The sequence below is a fragment of the Nicotiana attenuata genome, unplaced genomic scaffold (assembly GCF_001879085.1).
Source record: "Nicotiana attenuata strain UT unplaced genomic scaffold, NIATTr2, whole genome shotgun sequence".
Classification (NCBI taxonomy): domain Eukaryota; kingdom Viridiplantae; phylum Streptophyta; class Magnoliopsida; order Solanales; family Solanaceae; genus Nicotiana; species Nicotiana attenuata.
Window position 1 is genome coordinate 126,367 of NW_017670779.1, and position 17,564 is coordinate 143,930.

The 17,564-nt window shown below is 37.1% G+C and overlaps 4 protein-coding genes across 5 annotated transcripts; all 4 read left to right on the forward strand.

Annotated features, from left to right (window-relative positions):
* The first annotated feature begins 961 nt into the window (after nucleotides 1–961).
* On the forward strand, nucleotides 962–3,671 carry LOC109243251 (geraniol 8-hydroxylase-like). Its single transcript, XM_019410164.1, has 2 exons — nucleotides 962–2,074; nucleotides 2,870–3,671. Exons 1-2 carry the CDS (start codon nucleotides 1,097–1,099, stop codon nucleotides 3,488–3,490), a joined length of 1,599 nt encoding a protein of 532 aa, XP_019265709.1. The 5' UTR covers nucleotides 962–1,096; the 3' UTR covers nucleotides 3,491–3,671.
* A 685-nt stretch (nucleotides 3,672–4,356) lies between these two features.
* LOC109243249 (flavonoid 3'-monooxygenase-like) lies at nucleotides 4,357–9,799 on the forward strand. Of its 2 annotated transcripts, none has more exons than XM_019410161.1 (3): nucleotides 4,357–5,478; nucleotides 6,202–6,818; nucleotides 7,578–7,752. In XM_019410161.1, exons 1-3 carry the CDS (start codon nucleotides 4,501–4,503, stop codon nucleotides 7,654–7,656), a joined length of 1,674 nt encoding a protein of 557 aa, XP_019265706.1. In that variant the 5' UTR covers nucleotides 4,357–4,500; the 3' UTR covers nucleotides 7,657–7,752. The 2 variants fall into 2 exon arrangements, with proteins under 2 accessions (XP_019265706.1, XP_019265707.1); XM_019410162.1 differs by lacking the exon at nucleotides 4,357–5,478 and adding an exon at nucleotides 9,021–9,799 and having other exon boundaries at nucleotides 6,734–6,818; nucleotides 7,578–8,476.
* Nucleotides 9,800–11,820: 2,021 nt separating this feature from the next.
* LOC109243252 (cytochrome P450 93A3-like) lies at nucleotides 11,821–14,154 on the forward strand. The gene is made up of 2 exons (XM_019410165.1): nucleotides 11,821–12,786; nucleotides 13,255–14,154. The coding sequence occupies exons 1-2, from the start codon at nucleotides 11,848–11,850 to the stop codon at nucleotides 13,879–13,881; spliced, it is 1,566 nt and encodes a 521-aa protein (XP_019265710.1). The 5' UTR covers nucleotides 11,821–11,847; the 3' UTR covers nucleotides 13,882–14,154.
* Nucleotides 14,155–14,803: 649 nt separating this feature from the next.
* LOC109243250 (geraniol 8-hydroxylase-like) lies at nucleotides 14,804–17,221 on the forward strand. The gene is made up of 2 exons (XM_019410163.1): nucleotides 14,804–15,841; nucleotides 16,439–17,221. The coding sequence occupies exons 1-2, from the start codon at nucleotides 14,819–14,821 to the stop codon at nucleotides 17,063–17,065; spliced, it is 1,650 nt and encodes a 549-aa protein (XP_019265708.1). The 5' UTR covers nucleotides 14,804–14,818; the 3' UTR covers nucleotides 17,066–17,221.
* The last annotated feature ends 343 nt before the right edge of the window (nucleotides 17,222–17,564 follow it).

The following is a 17,564-nucleotide window of genomic DNA, read 5'->3' on the forward strand; positions in this document are numbered from 1 at the left end:
GGAAGGCTTCCTCACATCAATATAACCTCTCATTGACGGCAGCAGTCACATTCAAGTAAAATCCAAGAGCAAAACGAGTGGTTGCCGAATAAGAAGACTAATAATAATAATAATAATAATAATAATAATAATAATAATAATAATATAATAATAATAATAGTAATAATAATAATAATAATAATAATAATAATAGCAGGGACAAGAGATAAAAGTTATGGTTGGCCTCTTGCCATATAAATGGCAAATGATGACAATAAAAGCTTTGAGTTTGACAATTGGCGCTGATAGCCTGATAATGATACAAAAGAAATAAGGAAAAAAAAGTCTTATCGTTACTCAAATTTGTATTAATTTATCATAGTAAAAATTATAAATTTATGTTAGAATATATACATATATATATATCAAAAACACATATTATGTATTCATTAGTTTGCTGCAATATCATGTAAGATAAAACTTTATTGTCAATGCGATTTAATAATGTTACATGGCAATTGATGGCTTCAGCGTTTTTTTTTTAAAATCAAGACGATTTAGGACTATTTCTCAGTCTAGAGTGAGAAAGAATATCACTTGAATATGTAGAGTGATATTGTAGCTAAAATGACAAACATAGAGTAATTACAAAACAAAACAAAACAAAAAGTGATTTTTTTTTGCTCTATTTTATCTTAGTTGAGTGACTTTTTACAAAATAAAGTACTAATTTTCCTGCACAATTTTCATTAGTTGAGTAGCCTATGAGAAATCACAACTAGATACATAAGTAACAAGTTATTTTTTTGTTTTTTCCCGAACAAAAAAAAGGAGGAAACAATGGTTTTTTTTTTTTTTTTGTTGTTGCTAATTCACAATGGTTTCCACTTTGAAACAAGAAACAACTTAGGGACCAACAATATTTTATTGTTTTTTCCTTAGAGATAACAGTATGGGTGGAGAAGTAATGTATAATATTCAATGTTCATTTTCATCTTTATAAATCTGCCGAATTATTTTTGTCTTGATCCAAAATATCACATTCCTTTAGTAAATCCCATTTGCTTTTAAGTGGTGTAAAAAGTATTGAGCTTCCCATCATATAGGCTCAAAAATAATGTCTCTCAAGTTTCTCAAACCTCTGTTTGATTCTTTTCCATGGCATTTGCAGAAACAAAATATGGAGCAAAATGGTGTCTTTTTCTCCTATATTCTTGGAATTATAGCTTTACTATGGTTTGTTTGGATTTTCATCAATAAGTCAAAGAAGGAACAACCCCCATTGCCACCAGGGCCTAAAGCTTTGCCTTTAGTAGGTAATCTCCTCTCTCTTGATCCTGAACTTCACACCTATTTTGCTTCTCTTTCCCAAATTTATGGCCCCATTTGTAGACTATGGCTTGGTAAAAAAGTTGGGATTATTATTACTTCTCCTGCTTTAGCTCGTGAGATTCTTAAGGATCAAGATACAATTTTTGCTAATAGAGATGTGCCTGGTGCTGGTAGAGAAGCTACATATGGTGGTAAAGATATAGTTTGGACTCCTTATGGACCAAAATGGCGTATGTTGAGGAAAGTTTGTGTTCGTGATATGCTTAGTGGTTCTACTTTAGATTCTGTTTATGAACTAAGAAGAGAAGAGCTTAGAAAGACAATTAATTACCTTTATAATCAGAAGGGTGTAGCAGTAAATATTGGTGAACAGATGTTTTTGACTGTGCTTAATGTGATTACAAGTATGTTATGGGGTGGTACAGTAAAGGGAGAGGAAAGATCTAGTCTTGGTGCAGAGTTTAGGCTTGTTGTGACTGAGATGACTGAGTTGTTAGGTACTCCGAATGTGTCCGATTTTTATCCGGGCTTGGCTAGGTTTGATTTGCAAGGTGTAACAAAGAAGATGAAGGTGTTGGTAAAGAGATTTGATAGGATATTTGAGACTATGATTGATCAAAGACAGAAAATGGATAGAAATGGTGGGATAGGAAGTGGTGTTGGCCAAGAAAGCAAGGATTTTTTGCAAGTTTTGCTCAAGTTGAAAGATGAAGCAGATGCTAAAATGCCTCTTACCATGACTGAACTCAAAGCCTTACTCATGGTATGTTTTTGTCATTTGTGCATATTCTACTTGACCTGATTAGAGAAAAAGAGGAAAAAATCTGTTACTTCCATTTGATGTGATGTTGGTTGTTTCCTTCCAAATGTGATTTTAGAAATCTTATACTGCATTATATTGAGTAGCCAAGATTGCATTTGCCTTCAACCGTTCTTACCTTATCTCTATGGATGAATAATTGGTTTACACTGATTAAGAAAGATACTCTTTCAGTTATAATAAAAGGATCAAAATCAAATGAAAGAGAAAGTGGGATTGTAAATTTATAGAAGAATTATTGTGGTATTTGAGAAACAAACTTAAGAAGAATCAAATTCAAATATTTTAGTCCTGAACTGTTGGTTGCATACTTGCAATTTTCTACAATAGGAATATTCACTTTCAATAGATGGGGTGCTGGTTTCCAAGTTTGCATTTGCTTTTAAACTGTCTATCCTTACCTATTATGGTTGAGAAATTGGATTGTACTGATGTTAGTCATAATAAGTGGATCAAATGCTAATAAAAGTGAAAGATAGTTTGTAAATTTATTGAAGAATTATTGTGGCATATAAGAAACAAATACAAGAATAATCATTTATTCATGTCCAGAACTATTGGTTGCTACCTAGTTATTAGAGTACAGGAAGAAAAGAGTCGGAAACATTAGTATCGGACAACATATAAAGACTTAACTGTGTATTAAGACAGTGAACCTTGAACTGAATTCCAACATGCAGTTCTACAGAATGTTCCTTTTGTTGTACATGATAATAACTTTACAAATACCATGAACAGGATATGGTTGTTGGTGGAACTGACACAACCTCCAGCACGGTTGAGTTTGCCATGACTGAAATTATGAACAAACCAGAGGTACTGAGGAAATTACAGCAGGAACTAGAGACGGTTGTGGGCAAAGATAATATAGTGGAAGAGTCTCATATTCAGCATTTACCGTATCTCTATGCAGTTATGAAAGAAGCCTTGCGCATGCATCCAGCTCTCCCACTCTTGGTGCCTCATTGTCCTAGTGAGACAGTCACTGTCGGAGGATATACTGTTCCTAAAGGAGCTCGCGTTTTCATAAATGTATGGGCTATACAGAGAGATCCCTCTCTCTGGGAAAATCCAACTGAGTTCCTTCCGGAGAGATTTTTGGACAATAATTGGGACTATAGTGGAAATGATTTCAACTATTTTCCATTTGGTTCTGGCAGGAGAATTTGTGCGGGGATAGCTATGGCAGAGAGAATGTTCATGTATTCACTGGCTTCACTCATTCATTCTTTCGACTGGAAGTTGCCTGAAGGAGAGAAATTAGACCTTGAAGAGAAGTTTGGGATTGTTTTTAAGAAGAAAATACCTCTGGTGGCTATACCTACTCCAAGATTATCCAATCCAACACTCTATGAGTAAGATAAAAGATGCATCTCTATGTTGGCAATGGTCTTATGAACAACTCAAAGTTCTAATGTTCAATGTGAAATGGCTAATTCCATGACTCCTTTAGTATTATATACTGAATTGAATTTGAGATATCAATACATGTATCATTTTATTTGGAGTACATAATTGATTTCATACCGTTCCTTGTTTAGTTAGTGTTCCTACAAAGAAGATATGGTTGGCATCTCCCTGATATCTATTTAAACAGCCCTTGAGCAAATTGTGAGTAATACTGAAAACAAATCTTTATCCAATTTAACATCAAACACATACTATATTCATATATAGATTTTAATGCGCTAAACCAAATATATTCAAATATTGTTGTAATTTTGTTGCTTCATAATGAATCCTTAAATTAAGTCGTGTACAAGTTATCTTATCTAACCATGATCGGTATGACCCTTGTTTCATAAACTCTGATATCTATGCAAACTAGAAATGTTGTGTACTCTTTTAAGATGTTGATTAATATTCTGAATTAGTAATTGAATTAAACTGGATAAACTTACTGCTGTTAGTAGCTCTAAAAATAAGGGCAGATTGGATTTTTCCAAAGAGATTTGAGATAAAATCCAGATTAGAGTAATCTGCCCCTCAATCAACTGAAAATAAGAATGACGTGCTTCTTTAGAGAAACTGCATATTCAGTGCAAACATGACAAATTTTCTTTCTTCTTTTTGCCCAAACAAGAAAAATAGAAGGAAAGAAGTGGTCCCCATTTAGAAACAAGAAACAATTTGGGACCAACAATACATTATTGTTTTTTTCTTCAAAGTAACAGTATGAGAGGGGAAGTATCTATATTCATTTTCATCTTATGGACTACTACTAATTTGTCTTGACCCAAAATATCTCAGTCTTCAAAATTCCATTTTCTTTAAGTGGAGTTAATGCATTGAGCTTTCAATCACATTGGTTCTTTCATTTTTCTACACCACTGCTCTTTCTAATCTCATTTCCCTCTAAGGCTCAAATAATGTCTCTCAAGTTCATCAAACCTCTATTTGATTCTTGGCCGTGGCATTTGGATGGAGCCAATATTGAGCAAAATGGTATCTTTTTATCCAATATTCTTGGATTTGTAGCTTTACTATGGTTTGTTTGGATTTTCATCGATAAGTCAAAGAAGGGACAACCCCCATTGCCACCAGGGCCTAAAGCTTTGCCTTTAGTAGGTAATCTCCTCTCTCTTGATCCTGAACTTCACACCTATTTTGCTTCTCTTTCCCAAACGTATGGCCCTATTTGTAGACTCTGGCTTGGTAAAAAAGTTGGGATTATCATTACCTCTCCTGCTTTAGCTCGTGAGGTGCTTAGGGAACAAGATACTATTTTTGCTAATAGAGATGTGCCTGCTGCTGCTAGAGAATTTTCATATGGTGGTAAGGACATAGTTTGGACTCCTTATGGACCAAAATGGCGCATGTTGAGGAAGATTTCTGTTCATGAAATGCTTAATGGTTCTACTTTAGACTCCGTTTATGCACTAAGGCGACGGGAGTTTAGACAGACAGTTAATTACTTATATAATCAGGCAGGTTCACCGGTGAGTATCGGTGAGCAGATGTTCTTGAATGTTCTTAATGTGATTACGAGCATGTTATGGGGTGACACAGTGAAGGGTGAGGAAAGAGCTAGTCTCGGTGCAGAGTTTAGGCTTGTTGTGACTGGGATGACTGAGCTGTTAGGTACCCCGGATGTTTCGGATTTTTACCCGGGCTTGGCCAGGTTTGATTTGCAAGGTGTAACAAAGAAGATGAAGGTGTTGGCAAAGCGGTTTGACAAGATATTTGAGACCATTATTGATCAAAGACGGAAAATGGATAGAGATGGTGGGATGGGAAGTGGTGTTGGCCAAGAAAGCAAGGATTTTTTGCAGGTTTTGCTGAAGTTGAAAGATGATGCCGATGCCAAAATACGTCTGACCATGTCTGAAGTCAAAGCCTTACTCATGGTATGTTTTGTCATTTGTGCATTCCGCTGTAGGAAAAGTCACTTTATCAGATCTGATGTTGGTTGTTTCCTTCTAAATGTGTTTTTCCAAATCATAGTCATTACTGCATCATTACCGAGTAGTCAATATTGCATTTGCCTTCAATAGTTCATACCTTATCTATGTGGATGAATAATTTGCTTACACTGATCATGATGGCAGACCTTCTTTTAGTTATAATAAAAAGATCGAGTCAAAGGAAAGAGAGTGGTATTGCAAAATTTATAGAAGAATTTCTTGGCATATGAGAAATAAATTTAAGAAGAATCAGATTCACAAATTCATTTCATGAACTTTGGTTGCATTCTTCTACAATAGTAAAGTTCACTTTCAACGGATGTGCTGATTTCTAAGTTTATGCGTGATAAACAGTCGATCTTTACTTATTATTGATGAATAATTAGCTTAGTGTGATATTAGTCATAAGAAGACGATCAAATGCTAATAAAAATGGAAGTTATCAAAGAACTGTTGTGGCATATAAGAATAAATACAAGAATCAGACTCATATAATTCATGTCCTGAACTGGTGGTTGCTACCTAGTTATTGGAGTACACATCAGACAACATGTAAAGACTTAACTGTGAATTCAGAGTAAACCTTGAACTGAACTCCAATATACAGTTACAAAATTCTTAAATTTTGTTGTACATGATAATAACTTTTACAAATACCATGAACAGGATATGGTTGTTGGTGGAACTGACACAACCTCCAACACTGTTGAATTTGCCATGGCTGAAATTACGAACAACCCAAAGGTCCTGAGGAAATTACAACAGGAACTGGAGACAGTTGTGGGCAAAGATAACATAGTGGAAGAGTCTCATATTCAGCATTTACCATATCTCTATGCAGTTATGAAAGAAGTCTTGCGCATACATCCAGTACTCCCACTATTGGTGCCACATTGTCCTAGTGAGACAGTCACTGTGGGAGGATACACCGTTCCTAAAGGATCTCGTGTTTTCATAAATGTATGGGCTATACAGAGAGATCCTTCTATATGGGAAAATCCGACTGAGTTCCACCCGGAGAGATTCTTGGACAATAAATTGGACTATAGTGGAAATGATTTCAACTTTATTCCATTTAGTTCTGGAAGAAGAATGTGTGCGGGAATAGCCATGGCAGAGAGGATGTTCATGTATTCACTGGCTTCACTTATTCACTCTTTCGACTGGAAGTTGCCCGAAGGAGAGATAGTAGACCTTACAGAGAAGTTTGGTATTGTTTTGAAGAAGAAAATTCCTCTGGTGGCTATACCTACACCAAGATTATCCAGTCCAACACTCTATGAGTAAGATAAAATATGTTGCTTTATCCTGGCAATAATCTTATGAACAACTCAATGTGTAGACATGAAAAATCAGAAGGTTCCATTGTTCCATCTGAAATGGCTAATGGCCATGACTCCTTAACTATTGTATACTGTACCAAGTTTGAAATAATAATACGTGTGTTACTTCATCAGAGCACTTAAAATAACAAAGTGTGCCCTTCATATTGTTACTTCTTTAGTTAGTTTTCCTATGAAGGGAGAGATGATTGGCATCTCCCTGATAGATATGTGAGCAGCCTTCTAGCACTGCATGGATATTATAGAAAATAAATCTTTTTCCAATTTTAAATCAAACACATTTTACATTATACCATGTATATACTGATTTTAATGCAATGAACCAAATAGCCAGTGACAATTACATAGTTGTGTCTTATGAGCACAGAGTTGTGGCCTTCCAATATGCATCACCAGCTTACGATAAGTTATGTTACATGTGCTTTAAAAGTCACTTTCTTTTGATGTGATGTTGGTTGTTTCCTTCTTCTAAGGTGTTTTAACCTTTCCTTTTGCCAGTTCAAATCAGTTATAGTCAGTACTCCATTATTATTATTGCATTTGCCTTCAACTGTTCTTACCTTATCTATATGGATGGAAAAATTAGCTTCTATATTGATAATTGGCTTCCTTTCAAAAACTGGTATTAGAAGAAGCTCTGAGACTATCTCTCCATACTAAACATGGCTTTAGCACCTCTAAACGAGCTTGGTCTTGCAGGTATTACCCTTTCAATTGTGTTCCTGACAATTATATGGTACAAAAGGACATCAAATATACCACAGAAGACAGAACCTAGGTTGCCACCAGGGCCTCGTGGCCTTCCAATTGTGGGATTCTTACCATTCCTCCGCCCCAATTTGCACCACCAGCTTACAGAGTTGTCTCAACAGTATGGTCCAATATACAAGTTTTGGCTAGGAAGCAAACTATGCATTGTGTTGAATTCACCATCCTTAGCCAAAGAAGTAGTTCGTGATCAAGACTCCGTTTTTGCCAACCGTGACTCTTCAATTGCAGGATTGCTGGCCACATATGGTGGATTAGATATTGCATTTTCTCACTATGGCTCCTACTGGCGTGATATGCGCAAACTGTTTGTGAGTGAGATGCTAAGCAACAGGAACCTTGAGGCTTGTTATAGTCTTCGGAAACACGAGGTCAGAAAGACAATTAGAAACGTGCATACCAAGATTGGCTACCCCATTGACATTGGTGAATTGGCTTTTGTAACTGAAATGAATGTAGTCATGAGTATGATCTTTGGCAGTAATTTTGTAGAGGAGAAGGAGAAGCATGCAAAAGATGGAGCTGAGTTCAGGGCATTGGTGACAAAATTTCTTCAAATGTTGGAAAAGCCAAACATATCAGACTTCTTCCCTATGCTTGCCAGGTTTGACTTACAAGGAATACAGAAAGAGATGAAGGCTCTTTCGAAGTCAGTTGAAAGTATATTAGACCCTGCCATAAACGAACGCATGAAGATGCTTTCGGACAAAAGAGAGGGTGAAATCCAGGGGAATGGGAAGAAGGATTTTGTGCAGATCCTATTAGAGCTGATGGAGCAGAAAAATATTGGTATATCAGTGGACTTGGTGCAAATAAAGGCCATCTTGCTGGTAAGTTATATGGTCTGTATCTATTTTTTATATCATTGCTTGTCTCCTTAAAATTGGTTATCCTAAGAATTCCATTATTTTTAGTTTACGAGAAATCAGTTTAAAAATTTAACGGTCATACAAACTTATCTATCATGTCTACTGGAGCACCCACGGTGTAGCCTAGTGGTCATTGATCCATGAAATGGGTGCAAACTTTTGAAAACCATGGTTCAAGTCCCATCAGAGACAAAAAAATGTTAGTAGGTGATTTCTTCCTATCTGCCATAAGCCATGGTCCGGTACCCTATGAAATTAGTCGAGGTGCGTGCATGTTTGCTCGCACACCACCATAATAAAAAATCATGTTTACCGAATGCAGAATCAATATGATAAATGGTGAAGCAAAATGAGTATATTTGAGTTCTTAATCAAGATGCTTGAATCGCGTAATTAGGTTGAATAGTCCCCCCCCCCCCCCCCCCCCCGAATAGAAGCAGGCATTTCAAATTCTGGCAATGACTAAATCCTTTTCCATGACTTCATACATGTTTCTGCATTGTAGGACTTTGTGATTGGTGGGACTGACACTACAATCACGATGATCGAATGGGTAACGGCGGAGCTTCTGAGTAACCCGGATGTAATGACAAAGGTGCAAAAGGAACTGAAAAATGTCGTAGGGATGAATAACATTGCTGAAGAATCCCATTTACCAAAACTACACTATCTTGATGCAGTTGTAAAGGAGACGCTTCGTCTACACCCTGCATTACCACTGCTTTTCCCTAAGCGCCCAAGCCAATCTGCAACAGTAGGTGGATACAAAATACCTGAGGGAACTAAAGTGCTCTTGAATGTTTATGCAATTCATAGGGATCCTCAAATATGGGAAAATTCATTGAAATTCCAGCCTGTTAGGTTCTTGAGTCACTCTACAAATTTAGACTATGCTGGAAATAATATGAAGTACCTTCCATTTGGATCAGGGCGGAGAGTTTGTGCTGGCCTTCCTTTAGCTGAGAAAATGCTTATGTTTATATTGGCTTCATTGCTGCATTCCTTTGATTGGAAACTCCCAGAGGGCGAAAATGTTGACCTTTCAGATGGATTTGGACTTGTCGTCGCCATCCCTACTCCCAGGTTGTCAAATTTAGAACTATATCAATAAAAACAAGAAGCTATTAGGGAAAATGTTTATAGATGTTGAAGAAGGGGCTTGACATGATCTTTCCCACTGGTTGTTGTATTTATAAGATCAATACTATGTATTATTGTACGATAGATAATGAAGTTCAACTAATTTACCTTGCATTTCAAATAAAATATTTACGTTTAATGTGATGCTATTGCCAAAGGAGGATAACTCCATATTCAACCATTCTTAAATTTGTTATGGCTGCAAGGTTGTATTGTTTTCAGTTGCAACTGCTTCTTTTAAATCTATATTTGTCTTTAGATACTCTGCCTGCACTATATTTTAGTACTTGTCTCTGTCGGAGGGCGTGTGGTATTCCCTTTAATGTGGAAAAAGATATTCTACTTGAAATACAAATGCTAAAATAAAATTGCGCGAGACACCAATACAGAGATTAGATTGCTGGGTGGATACTTCGACTATTATACCCCCCGGCACTACATTGACTTTCTCGTAATCATTGCTCTCGTTAATACAAGCAAGTTTTCATTCAAGTCTCTCTTTGCACACTGTGATCTTGATATTGGCTTTCCTTTACGGCACCGACAGTCTAATCTAGCGTATGGAGGGGGTCTTCGTTTGGCGGAGAGTAATCAGACAGAAGTAGGTTGCTTTTGCCTTATGCGCCTTCCTAGGAGTGGCAAACGGGCGGGTCGGATATGGTTCGGGTCAAAAAACGGGTAATGAAAAAACGGATCAATTATCCGACCCGACCCGACCCATATTTAATACGGATAAAAAACGGGTTAACCGGCGGATAATATGGGTTACCCATATTACCCATGACTTCTTGTATATGATCACCTTTTGGAGAATTCTTAGTCTCCCTAACTTGAGAAACCTCCAATTTGAAGCTTTACGTAAATGTTAGACTCATTGGTTATCCATTGGTTACTCATTGGTTATCCATTTTCTAAATGGATAATATGGTTCTTATCCATATTTGACTTATTTTTAAAAAATTCATTATCCAACCCATTTTTTAGTGGATAATATGGGTGGTTAACTGTTTTCTTTGAACCATTTTGCCACCCCTACGCCTTCACAAGACATCTCAGGAAGGCACCACATAACAGTTGGCACTCAACATGGAGATAAATCAAACCTAGTTATTAGGTAAATGCAGCTCTTTTCTATGAAGGGATCATCAAGAACAAACTAACTGCTCATGAAAACCATTTTCCCAACCAAAAAGGTGTCATATTTCCTTTAGTAATATAAAACCAAGTCTATAACTTACTACTTTGAATAAAAATATAAATTGTAGTTATTTCTAAGCTTAACTCTAATTGTTTATCCGTCTACTATTAATTGTTGCTGACTACTGATGTTGCCATGGTAACCACTCCTCCAAATTTATCTTGGGCATACTCTAGTAATAGTAATATTCACCTAACCGGTGAAAATGCCCAAAAGAAAAAAAAAAGCCAAACTGTTTAAGGAAGATAATGTCTTTTATTGTTATTCATTACTTGATAATATGATGGTGTGTATTCTACAAATAAACAACAACAACAATAATAAAATACTCAGTATAATTTTACAAGTGGGATCTGGGGAAGTAGGGAGGTTGTTTCCGAAGACCCTCGGCTCAAGGACAAAGTGAATATTCCATAACTAAAAATGCTGACAAATAGATTCAATTTAGTTAGGGTAGAAAAATATGTGCTGGAATTGCAGCTCCCCTCTCTTCTCTTTGTCCACTTGCCTAGAAGGCGTAGGTGTCCGTGGGTAAGCAATCGCTATTATCAGGGGCGCACTCTACCTCTAAGCTAATAGCCCATAGTGCAAGCCTCCCGTCAACCCATTAGGTTTATCGTTTTTTTAGTTTCTTCTCTAGCCGAGTGTGAAAGATTAACTTTTGACCGGTGACGTAATAACTTGCTTCAAATCTAAATTGTTTGAACTTCCTGATGCAGAGAATTTAGACCTGGAAAAAAAAAAGCTGTACTTTGTGCTAAAGGAGACACCTTCGGTTGCAGTCCCAGTGCCAAAATTATCTGAGTCAATAGTATATGGTCAAATATTGAGTCTTCTGGAAACTTTCTCAGAACCCAAATTCTAGCTGCTGAAAGTGACATATTGAACAATAATTCAACCAAGACCTGATATAATTGTAATAATAATATGCTGAGGAGGACGTTGACCTGATCCATTATAAGTAGAAAGTGCTGAAACAATTTAGCCAATAACCATGGCTTCAGCACAATCAAACCAGCTTGGTCTTGGAGCTCTCACTATTGGAATTGTATTCCTGACAATTTTATGGTACAAATGGACAAAAAATAGCTCACACAAAGAAGGTCCCAAGTTGCCACCGGGGCCTCGTGGCCTTCCAATTGTGGGATTTTTACCATTCCTCCGCCCCAATTTGCACCATCAACTTACAGAATTGTCAGAAAAGTATGGTCCAATATACAAGTTTTGGCTAGGAAGCAAACTATGCGTTGTGTTGAATTCACCATCCTTAGCCAAAGAAGTGGTTCGTGATCAAGACTCCGTTTTTGCAAACCGTGACCCTCCTATTGCAGGATTGCTGGCCACATATGGTGGACAAGATATTGGATTTTCTCCCTATGGCTCCTACTGGCGTGATATGCGCAAACTATTTGTGAGTGAGATGCTAAGCAACAGGAACCTTGAGGCTTCTTATGGTTTACGTACACACGAGGTCAGAAAGACAATCAAAAAGGTGCATACCAAGATTGGAAACCCCATTGACATTGGAGAATTGGCTTTTGTAACTCAAATGAATGTAGTCATGAGTATGATCTTCGGCAGCAATTTTGTAGAGGAGAAGGAGAAGCACGGAAAAGATGGATCAGCTGAGTTTAAGGAAGTGGTGATAAAAGTTTTTCAAGTGTTGGGAAAGCCAAACATATCAGACTTCTTCCCTATGCTTGCCAGGTTTGACTTACAAGGAATACAGAAAGAGATGGAGGATCTTTCGAAGTGGGTTGAGAGTATATTAGACCCTGCTATAAACGAGCGCATGAAGATGCTTTCGGACAAAAGAGAGGGTGAAATCCAGGGGAACGGGAAGAAGGATTTTGTGCAGATCTTAATAGAGCTAATGGAGCAGAAAGACATTGGAATATCGCTGGACTTGGTGAAAATAAAGGCTATGTTGGTGGTAAGTTATATGGTCCTTATATCTTTTCTAAGTCATAGCTTGTCTCTTTGGACTTGGTTATCTTGAAATTCCATAATAATACTTTACCAAAAAGAAGTCTGAAAACTTAACAGCCTTATACAAACTGCTTAATCATGTTTACTGTATACAGGATCAATGTGATAAGAAAGTAAAGAAAAATGAGAATACATTTGAGTTGTTACTAGGGTCTAGGCCAAGAGCGGACTTGTCCGCTTTAGGTATGTATATGCACCTCTTGTAAGGCTTGTTAACTTATATACCAAGCATCTCTCTTGTGTTTTGCGATATGGGACTCTGTCTAAAGTCAGGGGTGTTACAAAAAAAGAGGTGCATATACATACCTAAACATGAATGTCACGTCCCCTTACAGCTAGAATCAAACATTACTAAATTTCTGAGATGACTATGTTCCTTTCCCCTGACTTCATATATGTTTTTGCTATGTAGGATATTGTGATTGGTGGAACTGACACTGTAATCACAACAGTCGAATGGGTAATGGCGGAGCTTCTGAATAATCCGGAGATAATGGCAAAGATACAACAAGAATTGAGAAATGCTGTAGGGATGAATAACATTGCTGAAGAATCTCACTTGCTGAAACTACACTATCTTGATGCGGTTTTAAAGGAGACTCTACGTCTACACCCTGCATTACCACTGCTTATCCCTAAGCACCCGAGCAAATCTGCAACAGTAGGTGGATACAAAATACCTGAGGGAACTAAAGTATTCTTGAATGTTTATGCGATTCATAGGGATCCTCAAGTGTGGGAAAATCCATTGGAATTTCAGCCTGAAAGGTTCTTGAGTCACTCTACAAATTTAAACTATTCCGGAAATAATTTCAAGTACCTTCCATTTGGATCAGGGAGGAGAATATGTGCCGGCCTTCCTTTAGCAGAGAAAATGCTTATGTTTGTATTGGCTTCATTGCTGCATTCCTTTGATTGGAAACTCCCAGAGGGCGAAAAAGTTGACCTTTCAGATGGATTTGGACTTGTCATCAAGAAAAGCAAGAGCCTATTCGCAATCCCTACACCCAGGTTACCACATTTACAACTATATCAGTAAAATCAAGAAACCATAAGGAAGATGAAATAGAGGTTTTGAAGAAAGGGGCTTAACATGATCTTGCCCACTGGTTGTAATATTCATATGATCGAAGTGTAATATTGGACAATAGGTAAATGAAGTTCAACTAATGTACCTTGCATATTAAATAAATATGTACTTTTAATGTAATGATCATATCAAAGGAGGATAACTCCATAATTCAGACATTCTAAAATTGTGCTAAAGGAAAAAGATACCTCCGTTCGCAATGCAAGTGCCAAAATTATCAAACTCAACAGTATATGATTTGGCTAAAAGGTCAAATTTGAGTCTTCTGAAATCTTTCAAGGGGGAAAATCCAAAAAAATATATGAAAGATAATTTTCTAGCTTCTGAAATTGAGATATTGAAGTTCTAAGCAGAACCATTTGTTCATTCTGAAATTGCTACACTGCCGTGTTTTAGATGTATACAAGTATCACAAAATATGTCTTTATTGCATCAAACAGGAACATGACTTGACCAAAACTGGATATGTATTACATGCTTAGTGATAAAAATTAAACTACTTCATTTTTAGGTTATTGGAACCGCTCAAACAAAACTCCCTGTAAACATGATTTCAGCACTGTTAAACGAGCTTGATCTTGCAGCTCTCGCCATTTTATTTGTGTCCCTGACTATCCTATGGTACAAATGGACATTAAATATTTCACAGAACAAAAAATTCAGGTTGCCACCGGGGCCTCGTGGTCTACCAATCCTGGGGTTTTTACCACTTCTCCGTTCCAAAAGGTCCTACTATAGAGTAAAAAAATGCCTCTTTCCATTACAGCCTTGTACATGGACTTTTAAGACAACATGTGCTTTAAAAGTCACTTTCTTTTGATTTGATGTTGTCAGTACTCCATTATTATTGCATTTGCCTTCAACCGTTCTTACCTTATCTATATGGATGGAAAAATTAGCTTCTATATTGATAATTGGCTTCCTTTCAGAAGTTGATATTAGAAGCAGCGCTAAGACTATCTTCCCACTAAACATGGCTTTTGCACCTCTAAACGAGCTTGGTCTTGCAGGTATTACCCTTTCAATTGTGTTCCTGACAATTATATGGTACAAAAGGACATCAAATATACCGCAGAAGACAGAACCTAGGTTGCCACCAGGGCCTCGTGGCCTTCCAATTGTGGGATTCTTACCATTCCTCCGCCCCAATTTGCACCACCAGCTTACAGAGTTGTCTCAACAGTATGGTCCAATATACAAGTTTTGGCTAGGAAGCAAACTATGCATTGTGTTGAATTCACTATCCTTAGCCAAAGAAGTGGTTCGTGATCAAGACTCCGTTTTTGCAAATCGTGACCCTCCTATTGCAGGATTGCTGGCCACATATGGTGGATTAGATAATGGACTTTCTCCCTATGGCTCCTACTGGCATGATATGCGCAAACTGTTTGTGAGCGAGATGCTAAGCAACAGGAACCTTGAGGCTTGTTATAGTCTTCGGAAACACGAGGTCAGAAAGGCAATCAGAAACGTGCATACCAAGATTGGCTACCCCATTGACATTGGTGAATTGGCTTTTGTAACTCAAATGAATGTAGTCATGAGTATGATCTTTGGCAGTAATTTTGTAGAGGAGAAGGAGAAGCATGCAAAAGATGGAGCTGAGTTCAGGGAATTGGTGATAAAATTTCTCCAAATGTTGGCAAAGCCAAACATATCAGACTTCTTCCCTATGCTTGCCAGGTTTGATTTACAAGGAATACAGAAAGAGATGGAGGCTCTTTTGAAGTCTTTTGAAAGTATATTGGACCCTGCCATAAACGAATGCATGAAGATGCTTTCGGACAAAAGAGATGGTAAAATTCAGGGGAATGCTAAGAAGGATTTTGTGCAGATCCTATTAGAGCTAATGGAGCAGAAAAATATTGGTATATCAGTGGACTTGGTGAAAATAAAGGCCATCTTGCTGGTAAGTTATATGGTCTGTATCTATTTTTTTATCATTGCTTGTCTCCATAAAATTGGTTGTCCTAAGAATTCCATTATTTAGTTTACGAGAAATCAATCTAAAGATTTTACAGTCATACAAACTTATTTATCATGTCTATTGAAGCACCCAAGAGTGTGTGGCCTAGCGGCCATTGACCAATGAAGTGGGTGCAAACCTTGAAAACAAAGGTTCAAATCTCAGCAGAGACAAAAAATGTTAGTAGGTGATTTCTTTCTATATTCCTAAGATATGGTAGGCAGAGTTATCCAGTACCTATACTGGTGGGAGGTAGCCGGTACCCTATGAAATTAGTCGAGGTGCATGCAAGTTTGCACGAACACCACTGTTTATTGAATGCAGAATCAATGTGATAAATAGTGAAGAAAAATGAGAATGTTTTGAGTTCATAATCAAGATGCATGAATCACATAATTAGTTAGAATAGTCTTAAAAAGATGCACATATATATACTGAAACATGAATGCCACATCCCCCTACGGGTAGAAGCAGGCATTTCAAATACCGGCAACGACTAAATTCCTTTTCCATGACTTCATATATGTTTCTGCATTGTAGGACATTGTGATTGGTGGGACTGACACAACAATCACGATGATTGAATGGGTAATGGCGGAGCTTCTGAATAACCCGAAGGTAATGACAAAGGTGCAGAAGGGACTGAAAAATGTCGTAGGGATGAATAACATTGTTGAAGAATCCCATTTACCAAAACTACACTATCTTGATGCAGTTGTAAAGGAGACATTGCGTCTACATCCTGCATTACCACTGCTTGTGCCTAAGCGCCCAAGCCAATCTGCAATAGTAGGCGGATACACAATACCTAAGGGAACTAAACTACTCTTGAATGTTTATGCAATTCATAGGGATCCTCAAGTGTGGGAAAATCCATTGAATTTTCAGCCTGAAAGATTCTTGAGTCACTCTACAAATTTAAACTATACAGGCAATAATTTCAAGTACCTTCCATTTGGATCAGGGAGGAGAATTTGTGCTGGCCTTCCTTTAGCTGAGAAAATGCTTATGTTTGTATTGGCCTCATTGCTGCATTCCTATGATTGGAAACTACCAGAGGGAGAAAATGTTGATCTTTCAGATGGATTTGGACTTGTCAAGAAGAAAAGCAAGAGCCTATTCGCCATCCCTACTCCCAGGTTACCACATTTACAACTCTATCAGTAAAACCAAGAAACCATAAGGAAGATGAATTAGAGATTTTGAATAAAGGGGCTTGACTTGATTTTGTCCACTGGTTGTAATATTTATAAGATCAAAGTGTAATATTGGATTAAATGAATTCAACTAATGTAACTTTCATATGATTTTTTGTGCACTAAATTTGTTAGCTGCTGGATATAAACCAAGCAAGATAAAGACTTTTGGAAAGATTTCTTTATCAGAACAATAAACAACACTAATCTGCATCAATCCTTTCATAAACTTCTTTTTACGAACTTTGAACTTGTGGCACAGACAAGTTGGAACTCTATAGAAATTTTCATTCTTGTTGTCTTGTTGAAGAGTGTCACAATCCCAAACTACATTACCAAATTGCTATGATGAAGAAAGTCCAGCATTTTCGTCAACGTATGGGCAATCAAAAGAACCTCCTAAATTTGAGAAAATGCATTGGAGTTTATTCCAGAAAGATTTCTGACTTAGAAATTAGTACACTGCCGTG

Coding starts and splice junctions, on each gene's coding strand:
- LOC109243251 (XM_019410164.1), top strand. CDS start 1,097: ATGTCTCTCAAGTTTCTCAAACCTCTGTTTGATTCTTTTCCATGGCAT. Junction 2,075..2,869: donor AACTCAAAGCCTTACTCATG/GTATGTTTTTGT, acceptor TACCATGAACAG/GATATGGTTGTTGGTGGAAC.
- LOC109243249 (XM_019410161.1), top strand. CDS start 4,501: ATGTCTCTCAAGTTCATCAAACCTCTATTTGATTCTTGGCCGTGGCAT. Junction 5,479..6,201: donor AAGTCAAAGCCTTACTCATG/GTATGTTTTGTC, acceptor TACCATGAACAG/GATATGGTTGTTGGTGGAAC. Junction 6,819..7,577: donor TCCAGTCCAACACTCTATGA/GTAAGATAAAAT, acceptor TTGGTCTTGCAG/GTATTACCCTTTCAATTGTG.
- LOC109243252 (XM_019410165.1), top strand. CDS start 11,848: ATGGCTTCAGCACAATCAAACCAGCTTGGTCTTGGAGCTCTCACTATT. Junction 12,787..13,254: donor AAATAAAGGCTATGTTGGTG/GTAAGTTATATG, acceptor TTTGCTATGTAG/GATATTGTGATTGGTGGAAC.
- LOC109243250 (XM_019410163.1), top strand. CDS start 14,819: ATGGAAAAATTAGCTTCTATATTGATAATTGGCTTCCTTTCAGAAGTT. Junction 15,842..16,438: donor AAATAAAGGCCATCTTGCTG/GTAAGTTATATG, acceptor TCTGCATTGTAG/GACATTGTGATTGGTGGGAC.